The sequence below is a fragment of the Oncorhynchus tshawytscha genome, linkage group LG10 (assembly GCF_018296145.1).
Source record: "Oncorhynchus tshawytscha isolate Ot180627B linkage group LG10, Otsh_v2.0, whole genome shotgun sequence".
NCBI lineage: Eukaryota > Metazoa > Chordata > Actinopteri > Salmoniformes > Salmonidae > Oncorhynchus > Oncorhynchus tshawytscha.
Genome location: NC_056438.1, coordinates 48,533,909 through 48,558,958, shown reverse-complemented (window position 1 = coordinate 48,558,958; position 25,050 = coordinate 48,533,909). Strand labels below are relative to the sequence as shown.

Sequence of the window (25,050 nt, the reverse complement as noted above, 5' to 3'; positions counted from 1 at the left end):
AAAATGTTTAAAGTGATTGTTCAGAAGTCTTAAAAAATATATATATTATTGTTTTGTGGGAAAATTCCAGTTTCATTATCCACTCAAGTTGTTTTTTTCTTTTTCTTTCAATTAAACAAGTAAGACATTTTTTACAGTGCAATAGTTGTATTACTTTTTCAGACTTTTTCCCAGATAAGACAGAGGACAATGTGAATGGCCATGAGCTAATATAAAGGGAAGACTAGACTAAAGCCACCATAAACTTCCTCTCACTATACAACAATCAGAAATAGTTTTGTGAGTAAGTGAGCGTGGTCAGGTTCTAGGTGTATGCTTTTAGGGACACGTTCTAACTTGAGACCGGTATGTATAACTCTACTCCATAATTCATGCACTCAAATCAAAGGAAGAGTTTGGGCTAAAATAAATCTCAAGTTATAATGCTGCCCAGGGCCCGTTTTCAAAATGCATCTCAGAGTAGGTGGTCACAATCAATACTGTGGTCAAAGGAGCATGGGTCAGAAACAACTAAACAACTAAAGCCAGGGTCTGAGAAGCTCTAGCTTCGTATCCACCTCTTCGGGGACGGCACGGATGTTAGTGAAGCCCTTCCTGAAGACCACAAAGACCCGGCGGGCACCGCAGCGCAGGGCAGAGGTGGCACAGTCGAACGCCGTATCACCGGCACCTAAGACAATGACCACGCCACGGAGCTCGGGCAGTTGAGACTTACAGCTGCACATGCCTGAGGGAGAGAGAGTGGGGGAGGACGAGGGAGAGAAAACAGAGAGAGAGAGAGAGAGAGAGAGACAAAGACCGTGATGGACAGAGGGAGGTTGGAGAGAGGAAAGAGAGAGCAATAAAACCAGGTAGCTCTTTTACCCTGCTCTTACGTTTCCAAACGCCAAACATGTTTTCATATCAGTAGTACTGATATGCGTTTGCTGTCTGAACATGTATTATTCCTGAACTGACTGCGCCATTTTTGATTGTCAGACAGGCATCTGATTTCATTTATTTTAGTCTCTAAGTACACACCTGCGGTACACAATGACAAGACTACCTAATTCTGTGTGACTATGGAAGTCACTTTCTTGATCATTTCCTTTAAGACGTACCGGCTTTACTGGCCTTGGCCACCAGTGGCAGGAAGTCCTTTGATGTGTAGAATCCCTGGTCCACTGTCAGCCCCTGGAAGATCTTAGCCTTGTTTGCCTGGGGCAGACCTGTTCCAAACCAAAACCATCACCAAGAATGAGCTAGTTAACATAGCAGACATATCCATCCATCCCTGGAACCCAACCATTTCCAACGTTCAGTCATTGTTGATGACCTCCCCCCCCACCCCCACCATTAATACTGAACTCCTAGAGTAAATGATACAACATTGGATTTTAACAGATCACGACAATGTAGTGAGGAAAAAACATTTGTCAATATTGTACTGAATCTATGTGTTCAATATGACTTTCATAAGCCCCTTTTATTATGAGATGAGGACAGTAATAGTCAAACTCGTGTTCATAAAACCCACCATTTGAATCAATAAATTATTCCAGTGAGAGAAGTGGACCAGTAAATCAGAATTACAGACTAATAATCTCTTGGTTAATCATTTTCATGATGTAGGGTTATAATCGTTGTAAAATATACAGTGGGATTCTCTAGTACCTTGTGATTGAGCCAATAACGGCCCACTTATGAACTGGAGCAATAACTAGGGAATACTGTTATCCTATAGTCCTCAAACGACATAGCTATAATATACTCTGAATGTCCAAAACATGACGAACACCTTCCAAATACTGAGTTGTCGCCAATGCTTCACACAGTTGTGTCAAGTTGGCTGGATGTCCTTTGGGTGGTGGGCTATTCTTGATACACATGGGAAATTGTTGAGTGTGAAAAACCCAGCAGTGTTGCAGTTCTTGACACTCTCAAAACCGGTGCGCCTGGCACCTGCTACCATACCCCGTTCAAAGGCACTTCAATCTTTTGTCTTGCTCATTCACCCTCCGAATGGCACACATACACAATCCATGTCTTCATTTTCTCAAGGCTTTTTCCTCCAAAAATTAAAAGTCTCCTTCTCCTTCATCTACACGGATTGAAGTGGATTTAACAAGTCACATGAAGGATCATCACTTTCACCTGGATTCCCCTGGTCAGTCTGTCATGAAAAGAGCACCTGTTCTTAATGTTTTGTACACTCAGTGTTCATTGTACTCTGCATTCTCGGCAGTTGCCATGTTCAATCGTCAGTGCACAGTGTAAATGATTGCAAAAAAGGGAATGGTATTTTTACTTGACTGCTAGAATACATTACCTCCAAGACGTTTATAATCAAAGACATGTTCAATCAAATTTTGTCCAATTTTCCCTTTTAATATATATATATATATTTTTTTACATACAATATGAATAGCTTATAGATAAAAAGGTGTTGTGTTAATTGTATTGACTGTGCCAATTACTGGTTGATGAATAGTGATGAACGGTGATTGATGGGCTGTGAGTGATAGTACATCAATGCTTGAAGGTCAATCTGGATGATTACCTCAGAACCCAGAGTCACTTGGTACCGCTGACCGCATGTGTGTGCTGTCATTTACAATGTCAAAGGCCACTAAGAACCAATCCGATCTCTTTATGTACATATTCTTGTTCAATTTATTTCTTCAAATCAAATAGGAAGACTGGATAACCATGGCAGGTCAATTTTCGATTGCGATGGTATATTTCTGTGAGTGTTTTTTGATGTTATCTATCAATGCTGCAAATGTTTCCTTTCCTTCATCCGCTATTCATTACTTGACAAACCTTTCTCTAATACATAAACAATCCAAAATGTTAACCCCCAACGCCCTTTTATGTTGCAATTCAATTCCATGCAGTTATCTTTTTGTACAAAATAATCTGCAGTTTAAATTTAAAGACCTTGCCTGGGGTTTCAGTTATTAGGAACGAATATTAATGATGTTAAATTTCATAGTTTATTCAAAGAAAGACAACCTGAGATTCACCTCATTCAGAACACAAGCGTTAGAAAGAAGGCATAATTCTGGATTTTTTAAATATATTTTTTTATCAAATAAAGTATTTCTGAAACTACAAAGGATGACGTTTGTCCTTCAGACAAATAACTGTATACGAAGCAAACTGGATTTTAGTCGTGTCTGTTGCTGCAAAGGCAATTTCCTGACAAAGAACTCAATTACCCCCTGGGTAACTCTGAATGCTTTAACACACATACGGTATATCACTTGTCAAACAGAGACGACAGTGTCCGTAACAACATCTGTCCAAGTGATATTTCTTCACCTTCTTTGGTATAGCACCATCTTCAAGGAACCTGGTAACACTTTTTCTACGAGCAGCTCGTTAGACGATGTTACCAACACAAGCGTTAGTGTATAAAACAAGCTCGGGAGGACAGGAAGTGGAACTCTAAGAGTGTTACATGTCTATATACTTTTCAATAAAAGAACAGTAATTAAAATACATAACCGTGTCTATTATGTAGACTACCTACCTACTGTACTAGAGAACATAACACAATGTGCCACTGCTAACTGTGCTTAGGACAGAGAGATCCTCCAGCAGAGTAACAGCATGTTCACCCTCCTCTGTGGCAACACTGACAGATGCTCCATGCTCACTCAGTTGGTTTTATACACCAGGGTGTCCATTTGCATTCTGTGCCAAGATAAATAAAATTTAAAAAAGAAGAAAAATGCTAAGAAGGGAATGACAAAGTGGACTTTCACAATAACACCACTGCCGGTGACATCTACTTCATGAGTAATGCCATCTCATTTTTCAGGTGTGTGCATCCCATTTGACTGGGGAAAGGTGCTTTGGCTCCGGAGTCGGGCGGAGAGATTCTGAAGTGAAGGGAGGTAATGCCTCTGAGGGTCATACATCATCGCCTTTCAAGTGGCTTCTCGCTCGCTCTGAATATCTCCCTCTCTCTTTGTCTCTTGTCTCTCAGTGCTTGGCTCTGCTTGGCCAGCCCTCGTTTATCACGAACTATCGCCCACTGTGGCTTTGGCTGACGGTGGGGAAACAGCAAAGAGAGTAGTGATACTACTGTAACGTTACTGTCATTTCTCTGTAGTTCTGTCAGGTCAGGTACCCATGAGTATTGGGTGAGTCACTGGCCTTGTGTGAACAGCTACTATGTACTGTATGTTTTGTTACACTAAAAAACAACTCATTTTATGCTATGGGCTATGTTTAGTAAGGCTATACGGTAAGCATACCGTCTGTTCATAACCATATTTTGACTATTTTTGTGGTGCACAGTAACAACAATATTTGTCAAAAACAGCAGCCCCTCCATACCTGCTCGAAACCTGTTCGATGGACTTTATTTATTTATTTTTTACACCAAAGGCTCTTTTTCTTAATTTGATGTCCTTAATGCACCTCTTTCATGCTATTTCCAGCCACATCAGTGTACTTCCTTTGAACCTCACTGTTGAGAAGAGCCCCCATCAAAAGCTTGTTTTTATGGGAAATGACATTGGTTCGTACAAAGTAATATTGTGTGCATTGCAGAATTTGTAGTCTATACAATCTGCCTGGCTTCATGCCTTTGAAGCAAGCCATTTTGGAAAAAGCACCATCTGAGAACGGATCTTGAGCTTTGAACAATTGGAACAAGAGAGCGACTCACACAAAGATTCCACTGCTATAACCACCACCAGGACCATCAGCAACACAACAGCAGTGGTAGGTAAAACACTGCGCGTGTTAGCCAGCGCACTTAACTGCCAGAGAACTAACCCTTTGCTCTTCAACCTGCTCTAACATTCTGAACAGTGGGAAACATTTGCATGTCAATCTCAGCAGGGGTTTTGACATTTAGAATAAAAAAAACAGAACTGGTAAAAAATTTCACAGAAACAAGACTCTTTCATTTTCTTTCTGAATTCCAATTTCTTCACGTTCTGCTATGAGAGAAGAAAAAAGAGAAATCCCTGAATAGTTGAAAGGTAACTCCATGCTCTAATTACCAAGCCACGCACCAAAAGGTTCCAAACATAATAAATGCTACCCAGCTTCTTTTCATTACAATAAAGGAAAGGCCACACACCACATAGCTAGGCCTCCCACCAGGGTTATTTGAATTTCCTAAAATCAAATCAATATAGGCATGGCAGAGTGTATTCTCTTATATCTCTAAATATAGAATTTCATTTGAAACCAAATTACTTCCGTCTAGCATCTCCCTTCACTTGTGTGAGTAAGAACAAGGTATTTCATGAGATAAGGAGCCATACTGTTAACTATGGTCACCAGACTGTGCAGAGGAAGAGAAGGAAAGTGACAGCGGCAACAGGGGACTATATAGAAGTGAGAATGAAGCCCCTTGTTATTCTGTCTTGTTACGAGAATGAGGGAGACAAAAAAGAAAGGAGAGAAAAACTAATGAGGCAGATAACAGAGGTGTGGACTCGAGTCACATAACTTGGGACTCGAGTCACATGACTTGGGACTCGAGTCACATGACTTGGACTCAAGTTACAAATGTAATGACTTGAGACTCGACTTGATAGAAAATAAAATGACTTGAGACTTGACTTGGGCTTGAAGCCTCAATATACTGGACTCAACTATGACTTGAAATTGATGACTTGAAAGGATCTAGCCAGGTTTTACAACACAGTCTGGTGGTTTACTCTTCACGCAGCCATAGACAGTAGCCTAGACAGTAGCCACACCATCGCACCTGAAAAAAAAAATATATATTTTGTGAGGAAGACAGGGGCTATCCAGTTGGCAATGAGAACTCCTGTAGGCAAGCGGCCCTCCAAAGTGATAGCGCGTGGTGCAGGTTTTACATCCGTCTTCTGCAACCTCCACAGCAAATCAGGGCCGTAGCCAGGGTGTAAGTCCCATTTCAATACATTTTAAGAAAGTACAAGCTAATTTACTGCATTTCTATACAATTTCAAAAAATCTAAAATGCTATTTGGAGAACAGCAAAAAAATGACCCCAACCATTATCAAAATGGTTGCTGTAGTTTCATCACCTCAGTTCATCCACAAACACACAGCCTATGAGCTATACAATTAGCCGCTACACATTATTACCTCACGTTAACTCATTTTAAACACTATAATTTAATACATAGAGATGGTTCTGTTTGCAGAAAAACTATTTAAATAACAAAAGGTAAACAAATATCTTTGCTTTACAGAACTTTTTGTTGTTGCAGTTTTACAGCTAAATTCATGCAATTCTACACATTTTGCCATGGGGTGGGGAAAAAATTGTGTTCTCTCTTAGAGTTCCACTTCCTGTCATACACAGCTTGTTTTATATTCTAACGTTTGTGGTGGTAACACTGTCTATTGAGTGAGAGTGACTAAAAAAAATCTATGGGGGGGACCCCTGGATGTTAGGGCCCCTGGGCTCGTGCCCTGCGTGTCTGGTCGGTATTCGGCCATGATTACTGCGTTTAGATAACTAGACTAACTAGACTAACTAGACTAATAACAATCAAAACAAAATACGGACATGGGCTAACTGAGTGACTCAGTGAGTGACATATACATAACAAGAGGAAAACGGTTGATGCACAACTCAATTTTGAAATGGCACATTGTGTATTCTACTATTCTAACTTTCAACAATTGAGACCCTGACTGAGTTCCTAACATTACCAGACCTCAGTGTCCTCACATGCGGCTTTGGCTGTAATGTCAAGCTACATTTAAGCAGCGATTGCACGTGTTTGCGCGGGTGGTCGCCAGCTTTGCACCACTCCTTTTTAGGGGTCGCAGGTCAAAAGGTTTGAGAACCACTGAGCTAGCGAACATATTGCTGATTTGCTGTACAGCTTTAGAACCGAGTGCAGCACAAACATCCAATCGTAGAGAGAGAACTGCCATGACTAAACATGCAGCTCCAAAATATTGTTTGGTGATCAAGAATATTTACTGTTTACCTTGTAAGCTCACCAGCAATGTGGCATTACGCCACAATTACTAGCGTTGGCCTACCGGTCTGTTGGTATGAAACTGGTTCAAATGTATAATTGACTTATGAAGCATGCATTTGAAATTTGTTGTTAAAATGTATTATCACATAATTAAAATATGTTGTCGACAAAATAATGTAAAGGGCAGTCTGGCAGCCTCAATAAATAGACAAAGATTTGTAGTTGAACAAGTTATTGCATGTATAGATTATTATTTTTTATTTTTTTACTTGACTTCAAAAAACTTGTGACTCGACTTGACTTGTTCTTAGAATGCACGACTTGGACTTGACTTGTTCTTAGAATGCACGATTTGGACTTGACTTGCACTTAGAATGCACGACTTGGACTCGAGATCTGACCCATTCTACTTGGGAACCCATTCTACTTGGGAATCAACTTGAGACTTGGACCTTGTGACTTGAATAATAGGGACATGGTCTGGCAGATAAATATATGAAGTAGACAAAGACAGAAAGATAGAGCACTACAACTGTGGGTTTCACTACAGCATTCGTTGCTACAGTAAGTACTGTGCAGTAAGTAGCTCTGTCTCACTTTAGTCCCATTGAACACCAAATGGAACAGACAGAAATGTCAGTCTGGTGAAATGGGAACGGTAGTGTTAAGAGGATAACTCCCTCTCTCTCAGACAGACCCTTCATCGTGATTGCAGAGGGGCACCGTGGCACAGTGCGTGACTTATGTAGCTGGCATACTGGAGATTTTCAGAGCCTCCGGTGCCATCAGTGTATTATCAAGTCAATCAACCTCCGGTACATATATAGTACCTTCAGGACGTATTCACACCCCTTGACATTTTCCACATTTTGTTTAGTTACAGCCTGAATTTAAAATGAACAAACATTTAAAGTGGATTTATGTTTTTCAAAAAAAAATCAATTTCATAAAAACTGAAAAGCTGAAATGTCTTGAGTCAATAAGTATTCAAACCCTTTGTATGGCAAGCCGAAATAATTTCAGGAGTAAACATTTACTTAACGAGTCACATACGGTATGTCACAAATAAGTTGCATGGACTCACTCTGTGCGCAATATTAGTGTTTAACATGATTTTTGAATGACTACCTCATCTCTGTACCCCACAAAAACAATTGTATGTAAGGTCCCTCAGTCGACCAGTGGATTTCAAACACAGAATCAACCACAAAGACCAGGGAGGTTTTCCAATGCCTCACAAAGGACACCTATTGGTAGATGGGTAAAAATAGAAACAATGAACATTGAATATCCCTTTGAGCATGGTGGAGTTATTGATTACACTTTTGACCTAGTCACTACAAAGTGATGGTGTCCTTCCTAACTCATTTGCCGGAGAGGAAGGAAAACGCTCATGGTTTCGTCATGTCCAATGGTGACTTTAAAACAGCAACCACAGCTAACAGCAACCACAGCTAACAGCAACCACAGCTAACAGCAACCACAGCTAACAGCAACCACAGCTAATGAAGTCACTGAAACCCTTAACAAAGAGATACAGTCTGTTTTGGAATGGGTGGCCAGTAATAAACTGGTCCTGAACATCTCTAAAACTAAGAGCATTGTATTTGGTACAAATCATTCCCTAAATTCTAGACCTCAGCTGAATCTAGTAATGAATGGTGTAAGATGAACACGTTGAGGAGACTAAATTGCTCATTTGATTTGATTTATTAGGATCCCCATTAGCCGACGCCAATGGGGACAGCTAGTCTTACTGGGGTCTGACACATAATGAAAAAGACATGACAGACAGAAGACTTTTCAATTTACATACATTAACTAGATTATAAACTGTCATGCTCAAAACATAGGTTCAATGGTTGTAAAGATGGGGAGGTCTGTCCGTAATAAAGAGATGCTCTGTTTTGTTGACACCCCACTCCACAAAGCAAGTGCTGCAGGCTCTAGTTTTATCTTATCTGGATTATTGTCCAGTCATATGGTCAAGTGCTGCAGGCTCTAGTTTTATCTTATCTGGATTATTGTCCAGTCATATGGTCAAGTGCTGCAGGCTCTAGTTTTATCTTATCTGGATTATTGTCCAGTCATATGGTCAAGTCCTGCAGGCTCTAGTTTTATCTTATCTGGATTATTGTCCAGTCATATGGTCAAGTCCTGCAGGCTCTAGTTTTATCTTATCTGGATTATTGTCCAGTCATATGGTCAAGTCCTGCAGGCTCTAGTTTTATTTTATCTGGATTATTGTCCAGTCATATGGTCAAGTCCTGCAGGCTCTAGTTTTATATTATCTGGATTATTGTCCAGTCATATGGTCAAGTCCTGCAGGCTCTAGTTTTATCTTAAGTGCTGCAAAGAAAGACCTAGTTAAGCCGCAGCTGGCCCAGAACAGAGCGGCGTCTTCATTGTAATCAGAGGGCTAATTCTAATACTATGCATGCAAGTCTCTCTTGGCTAAGAGTTTCGGAAAGACTGGGTGGCCAGTAATATGCGGAAACACTTAATGTTTTTATAAGAAACATTAATGTGTTGGAAATTCCAAATAGTTTGCATAGTCAACTTACACACAGGACTGACACACACACTTACACCACTAGACAGGCCACCATGGGTCTTTTCACAGTCCCCAGGTCCAGAACAAATTCAAGGAAACGTATACAGTATTATACAGAGCCATGAGCGCATGGAACTCCCTTCCATCTTAAATAGCACAAGTGGACAGCAAACCTGCTTTCAAAAAACAAATAAACCACACCGCACGGCACAACGCCTCTCCCCCATGTGACCTACTTGTTGTGTGTATGTACTGACATGTACAGTATGTGCAACTGATCAAATTCCATCAAATCAAATTGTATTTGTGACATGCTCCGAATACAACAGAATACAACCTTACCGTGAACTTACAAGCACGTAACTAACAATGCAGTTTTAAGAAAAGAAAGTAAAGAAAATATTTACTGACTAAAATTATAAAAGGAACACAATAAAATATCAATAACGAGGGTATATACATGAGGTACCAGTACTAAGTCAAAGTGCAGGGGTACAGGTTAGTTCATTGATTTAATATGTACATGTAAGGTAGAGTGAAGAGATGTAAGGTAAAGTGAAAGATGCACACACACACACACACACACACACACACACACACACACACACACACACACACACACACACACACACACACACACACACACATTACATGTTAATGTTTTTAAAAGTATGTCAATTACTAAGTATTTTGTCTATAATGTATTTTTCCTTATGTGTCAGACCCCAGTAAGACTAGCTGTTGCCATTGGCGTCAGCTAATGGGGATCCTAATAAATCAAATCAAATCAAAGCAGTTACCGAGTTTAATGGCTGTGACAGAAAACTGAGGATGGATGAACAACATTGTAGTGACTCCACAATACTAACCTAAATGACAGAGTGAATAAAAGGAAATATGTACAGAATTAAACATATTCCAAAACATGCATCCTGTTTGCAACTAGGCACTAAAGTAATGATGCAAAAAAAATGTGGCAAAGCAGTACACTTTTTGTCCTGAATAGAAAGCTTTATATTGAGCACAAATCCAATACACCACATTACTGAGTAGCAGTTTCCATATCTTCAAGCATAGTGGTGACTGCATCTTGTTATGGGTATGCTTGGGGAGTTTTTCAGGATAAAACATTTATGGAATGGAGCTAAGCACAGGCAAAATCCTAAAGGAAAACCTGGTTCAGTCTGCTTTTCACCAGACACTGGAAGATGAATTCACCTTTCAGCAGAATAACCTAAAACACAAGGCCAAATCTACATTGGAGATGCTTACCAAGAAGACAGTGAATATTCCTGAGTTGGCCGAGTTACAGTTTTGACTTAAATGTACCTGAAAATTATGGCAAGACCTGAAAACGGTTGTCTAGCAAAGATCTACAACCAATTTTACAGAGCATGAAGAATTTCTGAAAGGATAATGGGCAAATGTTGCACCATCCAGGTGTAGAAAGCTCTATAGACTTTCTTAGAGACCCAGAAAGACTCACAACTATAATCGCTGCCAAAGGTGATTCTACAAAGTATTGACTCAGGGGTGTGAATACTTATGTAAATGTGATATTTCTGTATTTCATTTTCAATACATTTTCAAAAATGTCTAAAAACACGTTTTCACTTTCCCATTATGGGGTATTGTGTGAAGACGGGAGCAAGAAAAATATATATTTAATCTATTTGAATTCAAGCTGTAACACGACAACATGTGGAATCCAGCCCAGTCACGGACCAGGATGTCTTGCTCCCAGGCAGACTAAATATCTTTTTTGCCCGCTTTGAGGACAATACAGTGCCACTGACACGGCCTGCAACGAAAACATGCGGACTCTCCTTCACTGCAGCCGAGGTGAGTAAGACATTTAAACGTGTTAACCCTCGCAAGGCTGCAGGCCCAGACGGCATCCCCAGCCGCGCCCTCAGAGCATGCGCAGACCAGCTGGCCGGTGTGTTTACGGACATATTCAATCAATCCCTATACCAGTCTGCTGTTCCCACATGCTTCAAGAGGGCCACCATTGTTCCTGTTCCCAAGAAAGCTAAGGTAACTGAGCTAAACGACTACCGCCCCGTAGCACTCACTTCCGTCATCATGAAGTGCTTTGAGAGACTAGTCAAGGACCATATCACCTCCACCCTACCTGACACCCTAGACCCACTCCAATTTGCTTACCGCCCAAATAGGTCCACAGACGATGCAATCTCAACCACACTGCACACTGCCCTAACCCATCTGGACAAGAGGAATACCTATGTGAGAATGCTGTTCATCGACTACAGCTCGGCATTCAACACCATAGTACCCTCCAAGCTCGTCATCAAGCTCTCGACCCTGGCTCTCGACCCCGCCCTGTGCAACTGGGTACTGGACTTCCTGACGGGCCGCCCCCAGGTGGTGAGGGTAGGCAACAACATCTCCACCCCGCTGATCCTCAACACTGGGACCCCACAAGGGTGCGTTCTGAGCCCTCTCCTGTACTCCCTGTTCACCCACGACTGCGTGGCCACGCACACCTCCAACTCAATCATCAAGTTTGCGGACGACACAACAGTGGTAGGCTTGATTACCAACAACGACGAGACGGCCTACAGGGAGGAGGTGAGGGCCCTCGGAGTGTGGTGTCAGGAAAATAACCTCACACTCAACGTCAACAAAACTAAGGAGATGATTGTGGACTTCAGGAAATAGCAGAGGGAACACCCCCCTATCCACATCGATGGAACAGTAGTGGAGAGGGTAGTAAGTTTTAAGTTCCTCGGCATACACATCACAGACAAACTGAATTGGTCCACTCACACAGACAGCATCGTGAAGAAGGCGCAGCAGCGCCTCTTCAACCTCAGGAGGCTGAAGAAATTCGGCTTGTCACCAAAAGCACTCACAAACTTCTACAGATGCACAATCGAGAGCATCCTGGCGGGCTGTATCACCGCCTGGTACGGCAACTGCTCCGCCCACAACCGTAAGGCTCTCCAGAGGGTAGTGAGGTCTGCACAACGCATCACCGGGGGCAAACTACCTGCCCTCCAGGACACCTACACCACCCGATGTTACAGGAAGGCCATAAAGATCATCAAGGACATCAACCACCCGAGCCACTGCCTGTTCACCCCGCTATCATCCAGAAGGCGAGGTCAGTACAGGTGCATCAAAGCTGGGACCGAGAGCCTGAAAAACAGCTTCTATCTCAAGGCCATCAGACTGTTAAACAGCCACCACTAACATTGAGTGGCTGCTGCCAACACACTGACACTGACACTGACTCCAGCCACTTTAATAATGGGAATTGATGGGAAATGATGTAAATATATCACTAGCCACTTTAAACAATGCTACCTTATATAATGTTACTTACCCTACATTATTCATCTCATATGCATACGTATATACTGTACTCTATATCATCGACTGCATCCTTATGTAATACATGTATCATTAGCCACTTTAACTATGCCACTTTGTTTACATACTCATCTCATATGTATATACTGTACTCGATACCATCTACTGTATCTTGCCTATGCTGCTCTGTACCATCACTCATTCATATATCCTTATGTACATATTCTTTATCCCCTTACACTGTGTATAAGACAGTAGTTTTGAAATTGTTAGTTAGATTACTTGTTGGTTATTACTGCATTGTCGGAACTAGAAGCACAAGCATTTCGCTACACTCGCATTAACATCTGCTAACCATGTGTATGTGACAAATAAAATTTGATTTTATTTGATTTGAATAAGTCAAGGGGTATGGATACTTTCTGAAGGCACTGTACCTCTGAAAGTCGTTGAATTTGAGTAATTCGTCCTACTCTTAAAAAAAGAGAGTTGCTTTGCACAACAAGCTACACTAGATCACAACACATTGTATGTAAGGTAAGAAATGATATATGCAAGTGACTGACCAATTCCAATGAAGACAGCCTGGAATCCCTCGTCTTTCAGAGAGGTCAGGCTCATCCCGTTCATACCCAGTCCCTTCTCTAGGACAACCTGAGAGGAGAAAGGTAGCACGTTAGGCATTTTAGGGATTTTCTGCATTTGCCACTGTATTATTAGTTGTAAGTTAACGTACTTACTGTAAGTTAGTAATCAGTGACATTTGTAATTACAACTAGCTTAAATAAATAAACACAACGAAATAGAAGTACAAAGACAATAGGACAATGGTCGGATAGCATTAATCTGGGGTTAAGTAACTACATGGAACAGGGACAGAGGACACAGTCACAACAGCGGTCTATTTGTTTGTGTTTGTCACTGGTGTAATAGAGTGAAGTCCTTCTCATTTCCCCCACACTCTTTGTCTCAATTAAATTAATTGAGAGGCCGTCGTAATGGGATTCATTTCTGGAGATGAATAAAGCCTTGAAGTAATTGGTCAGAACACAAGAAGAAATATCTACCTCCCCTCCCTCCATCCCTTCGCTTCGATCTAGCCAACCTCAAGGAATGCTGTCTCCCTCGCTCTCTCTTTCTTTTCCCCATGTCTCTCTTTCCTTTCTTTGTCCGTCTTTCTTTTTCACCCCTTTCCCTCTCCACCTTTCCCCCTGCCCCATCTCTCTCTCTCTCTCTCTCTCTCTCTCTCACACACTCTCTTCCCTTCTCCTTCTCTCTCTGTCACCCTGTCAAATAAATAAACAATTAAGAATAAATCAAATTAATCACGGTCAGGTGAGCTGGATGAGTAGTATTGATTGGCCCTTTCCCAGGCCGTGGCATTCAGACAATGACCAGATGGATGCCACTCGCCGGAGGAAGTCTCTTTGTCACTTAGCTTCCCCCACCGTGGCTTCTAATGGTCTCCTTCTGCCCTGTCCCTGTTTGTTTGTTTAGGGCTTTCTATTGTCGTTATTAATGTCACTGATATTTTCCTGGTGAAGGGTTCATAGCTCTTGACAGTGAGAGTGAGACTGCTGCGTGTGAGCAAGCATTGTGTGTCTGTGGTTGGGTGAATGTGCGTGCAGTCAAGTGTATACCAGCGATGAGGTGTGTGTAAGCAGTCAGGTGTGGTGAGGTGGTGTGTGTAAGCAGTCAGGTGTGGTGAGGTGGTGTGTGTAAGCAGTCAGGTGTGGTGAGGTGGTGTGTGTAAGCAGTTAGGTGTGGTGAGGTGGTGTGTGTAAGCAGTCAGGTGTGGTGAAGTGGTGTTTGTGCACACGTGTGCATTTGTGTGTGCTTGCGTTCTTGCTCGAGTGTGCGTGTGCTTTCGTGTGTGTGTGTGTGCGTGCGCACATGGATTCGTCTGTGCACGTGTGCTTGCTTTCATGCATGTGTGTGTGTGTGTGTGTGCGTGATCCGTGGGCTTATTACCTTCACCCCCAGGTCTTTCATCAGCTCAATCTCAAACTGCACCACCTCATAGGGCAGGCGGAACTGAGGGATCTCTGCAGTACTGAAACAGAGGAATAGAGAAAGAAGTGAAACATTACCAGTTATTAATCAAGTAAATAAATCATCAATACGAATAATATCTGGTCCACTGGATAACTTAGCTAAGACTTTTGTACAAAGGTCTTATCTCTGAAATGGAGTGCCACGGTGTCAAAATGGTTGAATGTAAAAGAATTACCAACAGGATTGTGCATCCATTGGTCACATCCTGTATAATGCGTTGAGTTAACGTAGAAGCAGCATAAGGAGTTCATACGCGTACACAGTATTCCATCATGAATTGTTATGACCAGGCATTATGTACAGGATGTCATCCTTATAGAAGTGTTATGTGAGCATCATGACTGTGGCTCCAAGTAGAGTGTATTGCAATTTCCCCCTGACCTCACACACAGTACAGATAGACTCACATCTAATTCAATTCCTAAGTCTCGGGAAATTAGTAAATAATAAGTGCAGCTACCTCAAGCCGCCGATATATTTCTGTTTCTCGAACACGGTGATGTTGTCATATCCCAGTCTGGCCAGGTAGGAGGCACAGCTGATGCTCGCCGGGCCACAACCAATCAGAGCGATCTTGGCATGAAAGCTCTCCGGCATGTCATCCGGAGGCGGCAGGTCAGGGTTCCGCACCTGAGGAATTCCCATTTTGCTGAAAACCTGGAATGAAAAACGACGGAACGACGTCTTAAGAAGAAGAAAACAAAACATTTCCAGTATCCGTTTGACAGGCCAGGAAGAAGTTCATATGGACTTGACATTTATGGTTGTCACATTGGACAAAGGTCAGAGCCCTGAGTGGGCTGGGATTTTAGTGTGAGGGGCATTCCAAAAGAGGAATTGCACATTAATATGTGACATTTGATATGAGAGGAACTGACAAGTTGAAATTGAACAAAATGATTACAGTCCATCTTTAACCCCACTGCTACTTGTTGAGATGGAGGACTGATGCTCTCGATGGTGGTTCTGTGTTGAGCCATGCTAGCCAGTCTGCAGTAGTTTACAGTATCATAACTCTATTTTCCAGGGAACCTCTGACACACTATGGCAGTTTTATTATGTGGGTACTATGATAATGGTGCATCATTTATGTGCAGCTACAGAATGTGAGCTGAATAGCCTGCATATCGGATGAGCAAAGTTGGCAAAATTACATACGTGTATTTTCAGAATGTTTGGGTATTTATGGTATTTTTTTAAATTCTGCAAGCATCTTTCTCCTGTACCTTTAGGGAACATGGGTACTATAAGCGTCCATCTGGTACGATTTTGTTAAAAGATTAGCTTCAAGGAACATGATGCATAAGTGAATACATTGCATTGAATATTTTTCATTGATACTTTTGTATGTTGCCTGTAATAAATCATAATTCACTTACATGTTATTAAATAATAAGGAAAAAAAATCTATTCTCAGAATGCATTAGATCAAACACTGAATGGAAGGGAGCAGTCTACTGTAAGATATTATGGCAAAAATACAAACAAAATACTGGTTGACATCTTTGAAATATAATCAAGCTAATGTGAAATGGCCCATCCCAACAAGGGGCTTACATAAAAAAAAATATCTAAAATGCTTGTTTTTACAGATGACAAATGTTCAGAAGCTGAGCTGCAAATGCTATTTCGAACAATGTGATTGGAGGAAGCATGGGACATTATCCTGCTTTAAAATGTGATAATCTTGTTAATCTCTTAGGAGACAAGTAGGAGAAAAAAGCCCTTGAAAGACTTTGTTGAGTGCTATAGAGAGCTCTGCTTTGTTTACGCCCATTCAGCATCGTTCACACCCTCTTAAGCCATCGACCCACCCATCTCTTTAAGAAATCACATGTAAATGTTTTGCACACCGTCTCCATGGTCAACCCCTCCATTATCTCAGCCAATCATGGCTAGCTAGGAAGGATCCTGTCATTCACCCTAGCTCAATATTTTCTCCTTGGCTAAACTTGTCTCATAATTGACAATTTTTCATATTTGTATCTGCTAAGACCTGTCCCCTTTGATACTGTTGCAACATTGGACAACATTGTCTGTTTAAGCGAAAGATCAAGTGTATTTTTATGCATCGCATGCATCTCAATCCACCGCATCCACCTATGTCGCACTTCCACATCTGCGGTAAAAGGTGACAGAGCGAGAGCGGCGTCTCCACTGCAGTGTCCGAGTGGTTTGGCCTAGAAACGGTTATGACCCCTCTATGGAATGATGATACTGCCTCGGTACCAGTTGAAAAAAAATGGATGGAAGTATGTGGAGACTGTTGAGTGCCAAAAATAAAGGGGTCAAATACATATTAAAAAACATGTCTAATGTTTCCATTTAAAAAAAAAAAACATTTGTATCAAATAATATATATATTTTTTATACTGCAAGGGCTTAAAATTCAAAATCAATAGCTAAATTATCCTTGGTATGACCTTCTTAAAACAATTCCAGCCCCCCCCACCCAAATAATGATTTACAATGACAGCCTACCCCGGCCAATTGCGCGCTGCCCTATGGGACTCCAATCTCAGCCGGTTGTGATCCAGCCTGGAATTGAACCAGGGTTTGATAACTCTAGCAATGAGATGCAGTGTCTTAGACCACTGCGCCACTCGGGAGTAGGGGATTAGAGAATGGAGAGAGAGAAAGAGAGAGGGAGAACAGCTATAAAAACCGACAGACGTGTTACGCAACTAATAAACGTTGGTTTGATTCTGTCTGTCTGTCTGTCTGTCTGTCTGTCTGTCTGTCTGTCTGTCTGTCTGTCTGTCTGTCTGTCTGTCTGTCTGTCTGTCTGTCTGTCTGTCTGTCTGTCTGTCTGTCTGTCTGTCTGTCTGTCTGTCTGTCTGTCTGTCTGTCTGTCTGTCTGTCTGTCTGTCTGTCTGTCTGTCTGTCTGAGTATTTACCCATTGCAGCTTTATCACCACCGTTTTTGCCTTCAATGCATTGTCCTGATTTATGTTAACTCCTTTTACACACATCTATGCATCAATACCTTTACTCATATCTTTTTGTATTGACTTAAGCATCATGCCACGTGACTAATCACCCTCCATTGAATGCAATGTATTCACTTAGGCAACATATCCATGATACCTTTCTCTAGGCTTCCACAGTGTGATGCTAATCTCTCCCCCATTGTAAGCAATGTATTCACTTTGGAGTCATGTCCGTGATGCCTTTCTCCAGGCTTCCATAGTGTGATGCTAATCTCTCCCCTACTGAATGCAATGTAATCACTTGGGAGTCATGTTCCTCGAAGCCTATCTTTTTGCAAAATCATACCAGATTGATGCTTATCAATGATATCATGTTGTGGCGTCCCACTGTCCCTTACTCAGCTACACTGTTGACCTGGGATGTCCTGTGACAACTACTGTGATTTGGTGTTCTTGGAAGCAATGTTTCTTCTGGCAATTGGACCGCTTGAAAAAAAGATTTAGACAGGACACGTAACAGGTATCAGTATTGGTAAACATGAATATACGGAGACAATCTCCGGGTATACCTGACCAATATTGAAAATTCAAAGCCCCTTTGCTAAACATATTTTTAGAATATTGTAAAATCTCAGCATACAAAATGAACGCGGAAAATATCAATCTACAGTTGAAGTCGGAAGTTTACATACACTTAGGTTGAGGTCCTGAAAACTCGTTTTTCAATCACTCTACAAATTTCTTGTTAACAAACTATAGATTTGGCAAGTCGGTTAGGACATCTACTTTGTGCATGACACAAGTAATTATTTCACTTATAATTCACTGTATCACAATTCCAGTGGGTCAGAAGTTGCAGAAAATGATGTCATGCCTTTAGAAGCTTCTGATAGGCTAATTGACATAATTTGAGTCAATTGGAGGTGTACCTGTGGATGTAGTTCAAGGCCTACCTCCAAACTCAGTGCCTCTTTGCTTGACAGCATGGGAAAATTAAAAGAAATCAGACCTCAGAAAAAAATGTAAACCCCCACAAGTCTGGTTCATCCTTGGGAGCAATTTCCAAACGCCTGAAGGTACCACGTTCATCTGTACAAACAATAGTACACAAGTATAAACACCATGGGACCACGCAGCTGTCATACCACTCAGGAAGGAGATGCGTTCTGTCTCCTAGAGATTAATGTACTTTGGTGCGAAAAGTGCAAATCAATCCCATAACAACAGCAAAGGACCTTTTAAAGATGCTGGAGGAAACAGGCACAAAAGTATCTATATCCACAGTAAAACGAGTCCTATATCGACATAACCTGAACGGTCACTCAGCAAGGAAGAAGCCACTGCTCCAAAACCGCCATAAAAAAGCCAGACTGCACATGGGGACAAAGATTGTACTTTTTGGAGAAATGTCCTCTGGTCCGATGAAACAAAAACAGAGCTGTTTGGCCATAATGACCATTGTTATGTTTGGAGGAAAAAGGGGGAGGCTTGCAAGCCGAAGAACACCATCCCAAAAGTGAATCATCGGGGTGGCAGCATCATGTTGTGGGGGTGCTTTGATGCTGGAGGGACTAGTGCACTTCACAAAATAGATGGCATCATGAGGCAGGAAAATTACATGAATATATTGAAGCAACATCTCAAGACATCAGTCAGGAAGTTAAAGCTTGGTTGCAAATGGGTCTTCCAAATGGACAATGACCCCAAGCATACTTCCAAAGTTGTGGCAAAATGGCTTAAGGACAACAAAGTCAAGGTATTGGAGCGGCCATCACAAAGCCCTGACCTCAATCCCATAGAAAATTTGTGGGCAGAACTGAAAAAGCATGTGCAAGCAAGGAGCAAGGAGGAATGAGCCAAAATTCACCCAACTTATTGTGGGAAGCTTGTGGAAGGCTACCCAAAACATTTGACCCATGTTAAACCATTTAAAGGCAATGCTACCAAATACTCATTGAGTGTATGTAAACTTCTGACCCACTGGGAATGTGATGAAAGAAATAAAAGCTGAAATAAATCATTCTCTTTACTATTATTCTAACATTTCACATTCTTAAAAGAACGTGGTGATCCTAACTGACCTAAAACAGGGAATTTTTATTAGGATTAAATGTCAGGAATTGTGAAAAACTGAGTTGAAATGTATTTGGCTAAGGTGTATGTAAACTTCCGACTTCAACTGTAATGGCAATAGGAAAAAGAAGAAGAATAGCTCATGATCTACAGCAATCCTATAAGTGGACCACAAAAAAATATGAAATACCTAGGATGCTTAATAAGTGACAACAAATACACTGTATGAAGATATAACTGTATTCCAATTAAATGGAACAATCTTCACATAAATCATACAGGTAGAATAAACCTATTCAATGTTTTTGTATTCATCGTCAGTAATACCAATTACCCCACCGAAGACATATACTTGGTCATAACAGACTTCATATGGGAAAATAAAATTCATAGAATAAAAAGGAAAGTTTTACATCTTCCTAAGTCTGAGGGTGGTTTTAGCCTTCTAGAATTGTATCAACTCCTTACCCAAGTCTTTAACTTGTGACATATAGTCGAATACACCAAAGAGGAACAATTGGTACATATTGAAGATGTGCATATCCCCAGAATATTTGTACGTGTCTATTTTCAACAGATAAAGCTAAGAACATGAACAACTTCATATTTAAGAACACAATATGGAAGAAAATGAAACATTATTCTACAAGAACCAATATTACTCTCTAAAAACACAACCCTATGGAACAATCCTTGGATTGCTTTTCAGAATTCACGGATAAATTGGTCCGCGTGGAAAACTAATAGCATAGAAACTGTAAATGACTTGCAAACAGGAAAAACATTTATTTCCATGACAGAATTGAAAAGCAGTTTTGGACTGACCCATGTAGACATTTTAAAATACATGTCATGAAAATTCTTTTTGAAATCTTTTGGACATCAGAGCAACCTTATTTGAGTCAGAAAAGGTAAGATAGGTAAGATATACAAAACCTTGCGGAGAGCATATCAAGCATATCAAAGAGCATATCAAATTGACAATCTCTTTATTTTATTTTAATTTACGGAACCAAGACTAAATTAAAAGGAACCGATGTTGGCACAAGATGGAGGGAATGTCGTAGCATAACTAACAAAATTACAGTTGATTAAAATGCATGCTTAATCCAGTATAAACTAATGTATAGAATTTATGATCACAAATTCTACAGCACAACCGCAGAGTCATGTGTAAAACTAGGAATGACTCAATAATCCATGCTTTTTGGGAATACTATAAAGCCCAAAAGTTATGGGTGGAGCTGGAAAGTTGTCAGACGTATTACAATATAAACATCTTTTTAATTTGTCTGTTTGCATATTTCAAGACATGGCATTATGGGGGTGTAGTGAGATACCCAATGGGCTGGACGATTCAATTCTCATCACTCATCTTGAAAAACGTGTACTAAAACCGTGGAAATCAGTCAATCCACCATCATTATTAACACAATGTAAAAATTGAATAATTTATTATTGAAGGGTTTAAAATAAAATAGCATGGGCGACCGAGAAAAACGAATTGGTACAATTTCAGGCCATGTGCCAAACAATAACGCAGGCACTAGGGAGGAGTTATGAACATGAACACCTACTCATTCAAGGGTTTTTCTTTATTTTTAATTTTTTTCTACATTGTAGAATAATAGTGAAGACATCAAAACTATGAAATAACACATAGGGTGGCTATTTGAAGAATCTCAAATATGGAATCATGTAGTAACCAAAAAACTGTAAAACAAATCAAAATATATTTTATATTTGAGATTCTTTAAATAGCCACCCTTTGCTATTATGACAACTTTGCACAACCTTGGTGTTCTCTCAACCAGCTTCACGAGGTAGTCACCTGGAATGCATTTCAATTAACAGGTGTGCCTTCTTAAAAGTTCATTTGTGGAATTTCTTTCCTTCTCAATGCATTTGAGCCAATCAGTTGTGTTGTGACAAGGTAGGGGGGTATACATAATATAGCCATATTTGGTTTAAAAAAACAAGGCCATATTATAGCAAGAACAGCTCAAATAAGCAAAGAGAAATGACAGTCCATCATTACGTTAAGACATAACAGCAACTCAATACGGATAATTTCAAGAACTTTGAAAGTTTCTTCAAGTGCAGTCACAAAAACCATCAAGTGCTATGATGTAACTGGCTCTCATGAGAACTGCAACAGGAATAGAAGACCCAGAGTTACCTCTGCTGCAGAGGATACTATTATTAGACTTACCAGCCTCAGAAATTGCAGCCCATATAAATGTTCAAGTAACAGACACATCTCAACATCAACTGTTCAGAGGAGACCAGAAAGAAGAAGAGACTTAATTGGGCCAAGAAACACGAGCAATGGACATTAGACTGGTTGAAATCTGTTCTTTGGTCTGGAGTTCAACATGGAGATTTTTGGTTCCAACAGCTGTGTCTTTGTTAGACACAGTGTGGGTGAACAGATGATCGTCGCATGTGTATTTCCCACCGTATAGCATGGAGGAGGAGGTGTGATGGTGTGGAGGTGCTTTACTGGTGACACTGTCTGTGATTTATTTTGAATTCAAGGCACATTTAACCAGCATGGCTACCACAGCATTCTGTAGCGATACGCCATCCCATCTGGTTTGGGATTAGAGGGACTATCATTTGTTTTTTAAACAGGACAATGACCCAAAACACACCTCCTTTCATGCTGTGTAAGGGCTATTTTATCAAGAAGGAAAGTGATGGAGTGCTGCATCAGATGACCTGGCCTCAACAATCCCCGACCTGAACAAAATTTAGATGGTTTGGGATGAGTCGGACAGCAGAGTGAAGGAAAAGCAGCCAAAAAATGCATATGTGGGAACTCCTTCAAGACTGTTGGAAAAGCATTCCAGGTGAAGCTAGTTGAGAGAGTGTGCAAAGCTGTCATCAAGGCAAAGCGAGGCTATTTGAAGAATCTCAAATAAAAATATATTTTGATTTGTTTAACGCTTTTTTTTGGTTACTATATGATTCCATATGTGTTGTTTCATAGTTAAGATGTCTTCACTATTATAATACAATGTATAAAATAGTGAAAGTAAAGACAAACTATGAGTAGGTGTTCTAAAACTTTTTAGCGTATATTATTTTTTTTAAAAGCTCTGTGTCTCCATCAGATCTCAATCGAGGAAATGCTGTTTCCTGTGTTTATTAGAGAGCTAGCCTGTGGAGCAAGTGTGTGTGCGTGTGTGTGTGTTTGTGTGTGTGTGTGTGTGCGTGTGTGTGTGTGTGTGTGTGTGTGTGCGTGTGTGTGTGTGTGTGTGTGTTTGTGTGTGTGTGAGAGAGTGAGCGAGAGAGAGAGATACAGTACATTTAAACATTCTTGCAAATGTATCAAAAATAAAAACAAAAATATCTTATTTACATAACTATTCAGACCCTTTGCTATGAGACTCGAAATTGAGCTCAGGTGCATCCTGTTTCCATTGATCATCCTTGAGATGATTCTACAACTTGACTGTAGTCCACTTGTGGTAAATTAAATTGTTTGGACATGATTTGGAAAGACACACAACTGTCTATATAATGTCCCACAGTTGACTGTGCATGTCAGAGCAAAAACCAAGCCATGAGGTTGAAGGAATTGTCCGTAGAGCTCCGAGATAGGATTGTTTCGAGACAGATCTGGGAAGGGAACCAAAAGATTTCTACAGCATTGAAGGTCCCAAGGAAACACAGTGGCCTCCATCATTATTAAATGGAAGAAGTTTGGAACCACCAAGACTCTTCCTGGAGCTGGCCACCCGGCCAAACTGAGCATTCAGGGTGAAAGGGCCTTGGTCAGGAAGGTGACCAAGAACTCAAGAGTTCCTCTCTGGAGATGGGAGAACCTTCCAGAAAGACAACCATCTCTGCAGGACTCCACTAATCAGGCCTTTATGCTAGAATGGCCAGACGGAAGTCACTCCTCAGTAAACGGCACACGACAGCCCGCTTAAAGGAACCAAAAGGAACCTAAAGAACTGACAGACCATGAGAAACAAGATTTTCTGGTCTGATGAAACCAAGATTGACCATAAAATAGCTGTGCAGCGACGCTCCCCATCCAACCTGACAGAGCTTGAGAGGATCTGCAGGAGAGAAGAATGGGAGAAACTCTGCAAATACAGGTGTTCCAATATTGTAGCGTCATACCCAAGGAGGCTTGAGGCTGTAATCGCTGCCAAAGGTGCTTCAACAAAGTACTGAGTAAAGGGTTTGAATACTTATGGAAATGTGATATTTCCATTTGAAAACATTTAAAACAAAAATGTCTAAAACTGTTTTGCTTTGTCATTATGGGTTATTGCGTGTAGATTGGTGAGGGAAAAAAACAATTTAATACATATTAGAATAAGGCTGTAATGTAACAAAATTTGAAAAAGTCAAGGGGTATGAATACTTTCCGAATGCATTGTATATAGAGAGAGGAAGAGCGAGAGAGGGAGACAGTAAGAGAGAGTGTGTCTTCGTGAGTGTGTGTTTGTGTGTGTCTGTGTGTGTGTGAATGCATGTGTTCCTGTGTGTCTTCTCGCGTGTGTGTGTGCGTAAGCGTTTGTGTGTGTAGAGGCAGGATAGGGATCTCAGAAGGGGTTATCTAATCATCAGTCTGATAAACAACCGTGACCTTTCGCATTTGGGGAGAGAGGAGCTGTCACTCTGTTGGAGACACACGCTTTACAACCCTGAGAAGGAAGGAGAGGGACTTGGGAGGGGAGGAGAGGAGAGGGGAGAGGAGAGGAGAGAGGAGGGGAGCGGAGGGGGGAGGACAGGGGAGAAAGGAAGGCGAAGAGGGAAGAGGAGAGAGGCGGACAGGGAATAGAATGAAGCAGGAACAGCGAAGAGAGAAAGGAAACAGATGGGGAGAGATGACTGAGTGTTTTTGTTCCGACAACTGCTGTGGGCTCAATGGAGAGCAGTGGAGTGGAGGGCTTGGAGGAACTGTACATAGAGATCTGTGGTGGCTATATCTGGACATTTGATACAAGCAGCACTTCACAAATTGTAATGTAATATTGTAGCTGAAAGTTCTTAGCCTGGGTACTAGTCTGTTTGTGCCAACAAACATTTGGCATATGACACAGAGTGGAATGTTCGCAAAAAACAGGTCTGGATTTCAGTCTACAAGGATTTTTGCCTAGAACAAAAATCTGCAAATGGCTTTTTCTAAAGGTTCAATACTGAGGTCAAA

The 25,050-nt window shown here is 41.0% G+C and overlaps 1 protein-coding gene across 1 annotated transcript in view; it reads right to left on the bottom strand.

The window, feature by feature from the left end:
* dpydb (dihydropyrimidine dehydrogenase b) overlaps positions 1–25,050 on the bottom strand; it is a 128,836-nt gene that overhangs the window by 64,504 nt on the left and 39,282 nt on the right. The window contains 5 exon segments of the mRNA XM_042328655.1: positions 558–727; positions 1,101–1,208; positions 13,389–13,476; positions 14,794–14,875; positions 15,338–15,534. Coding sequence (XP_042184589.1) covers positions 558–727; positions 1,101–1,208; positions 13,389–13,476; positions 14,794–14,875; positions 15,338–15,534 — 645 coding nt within the window.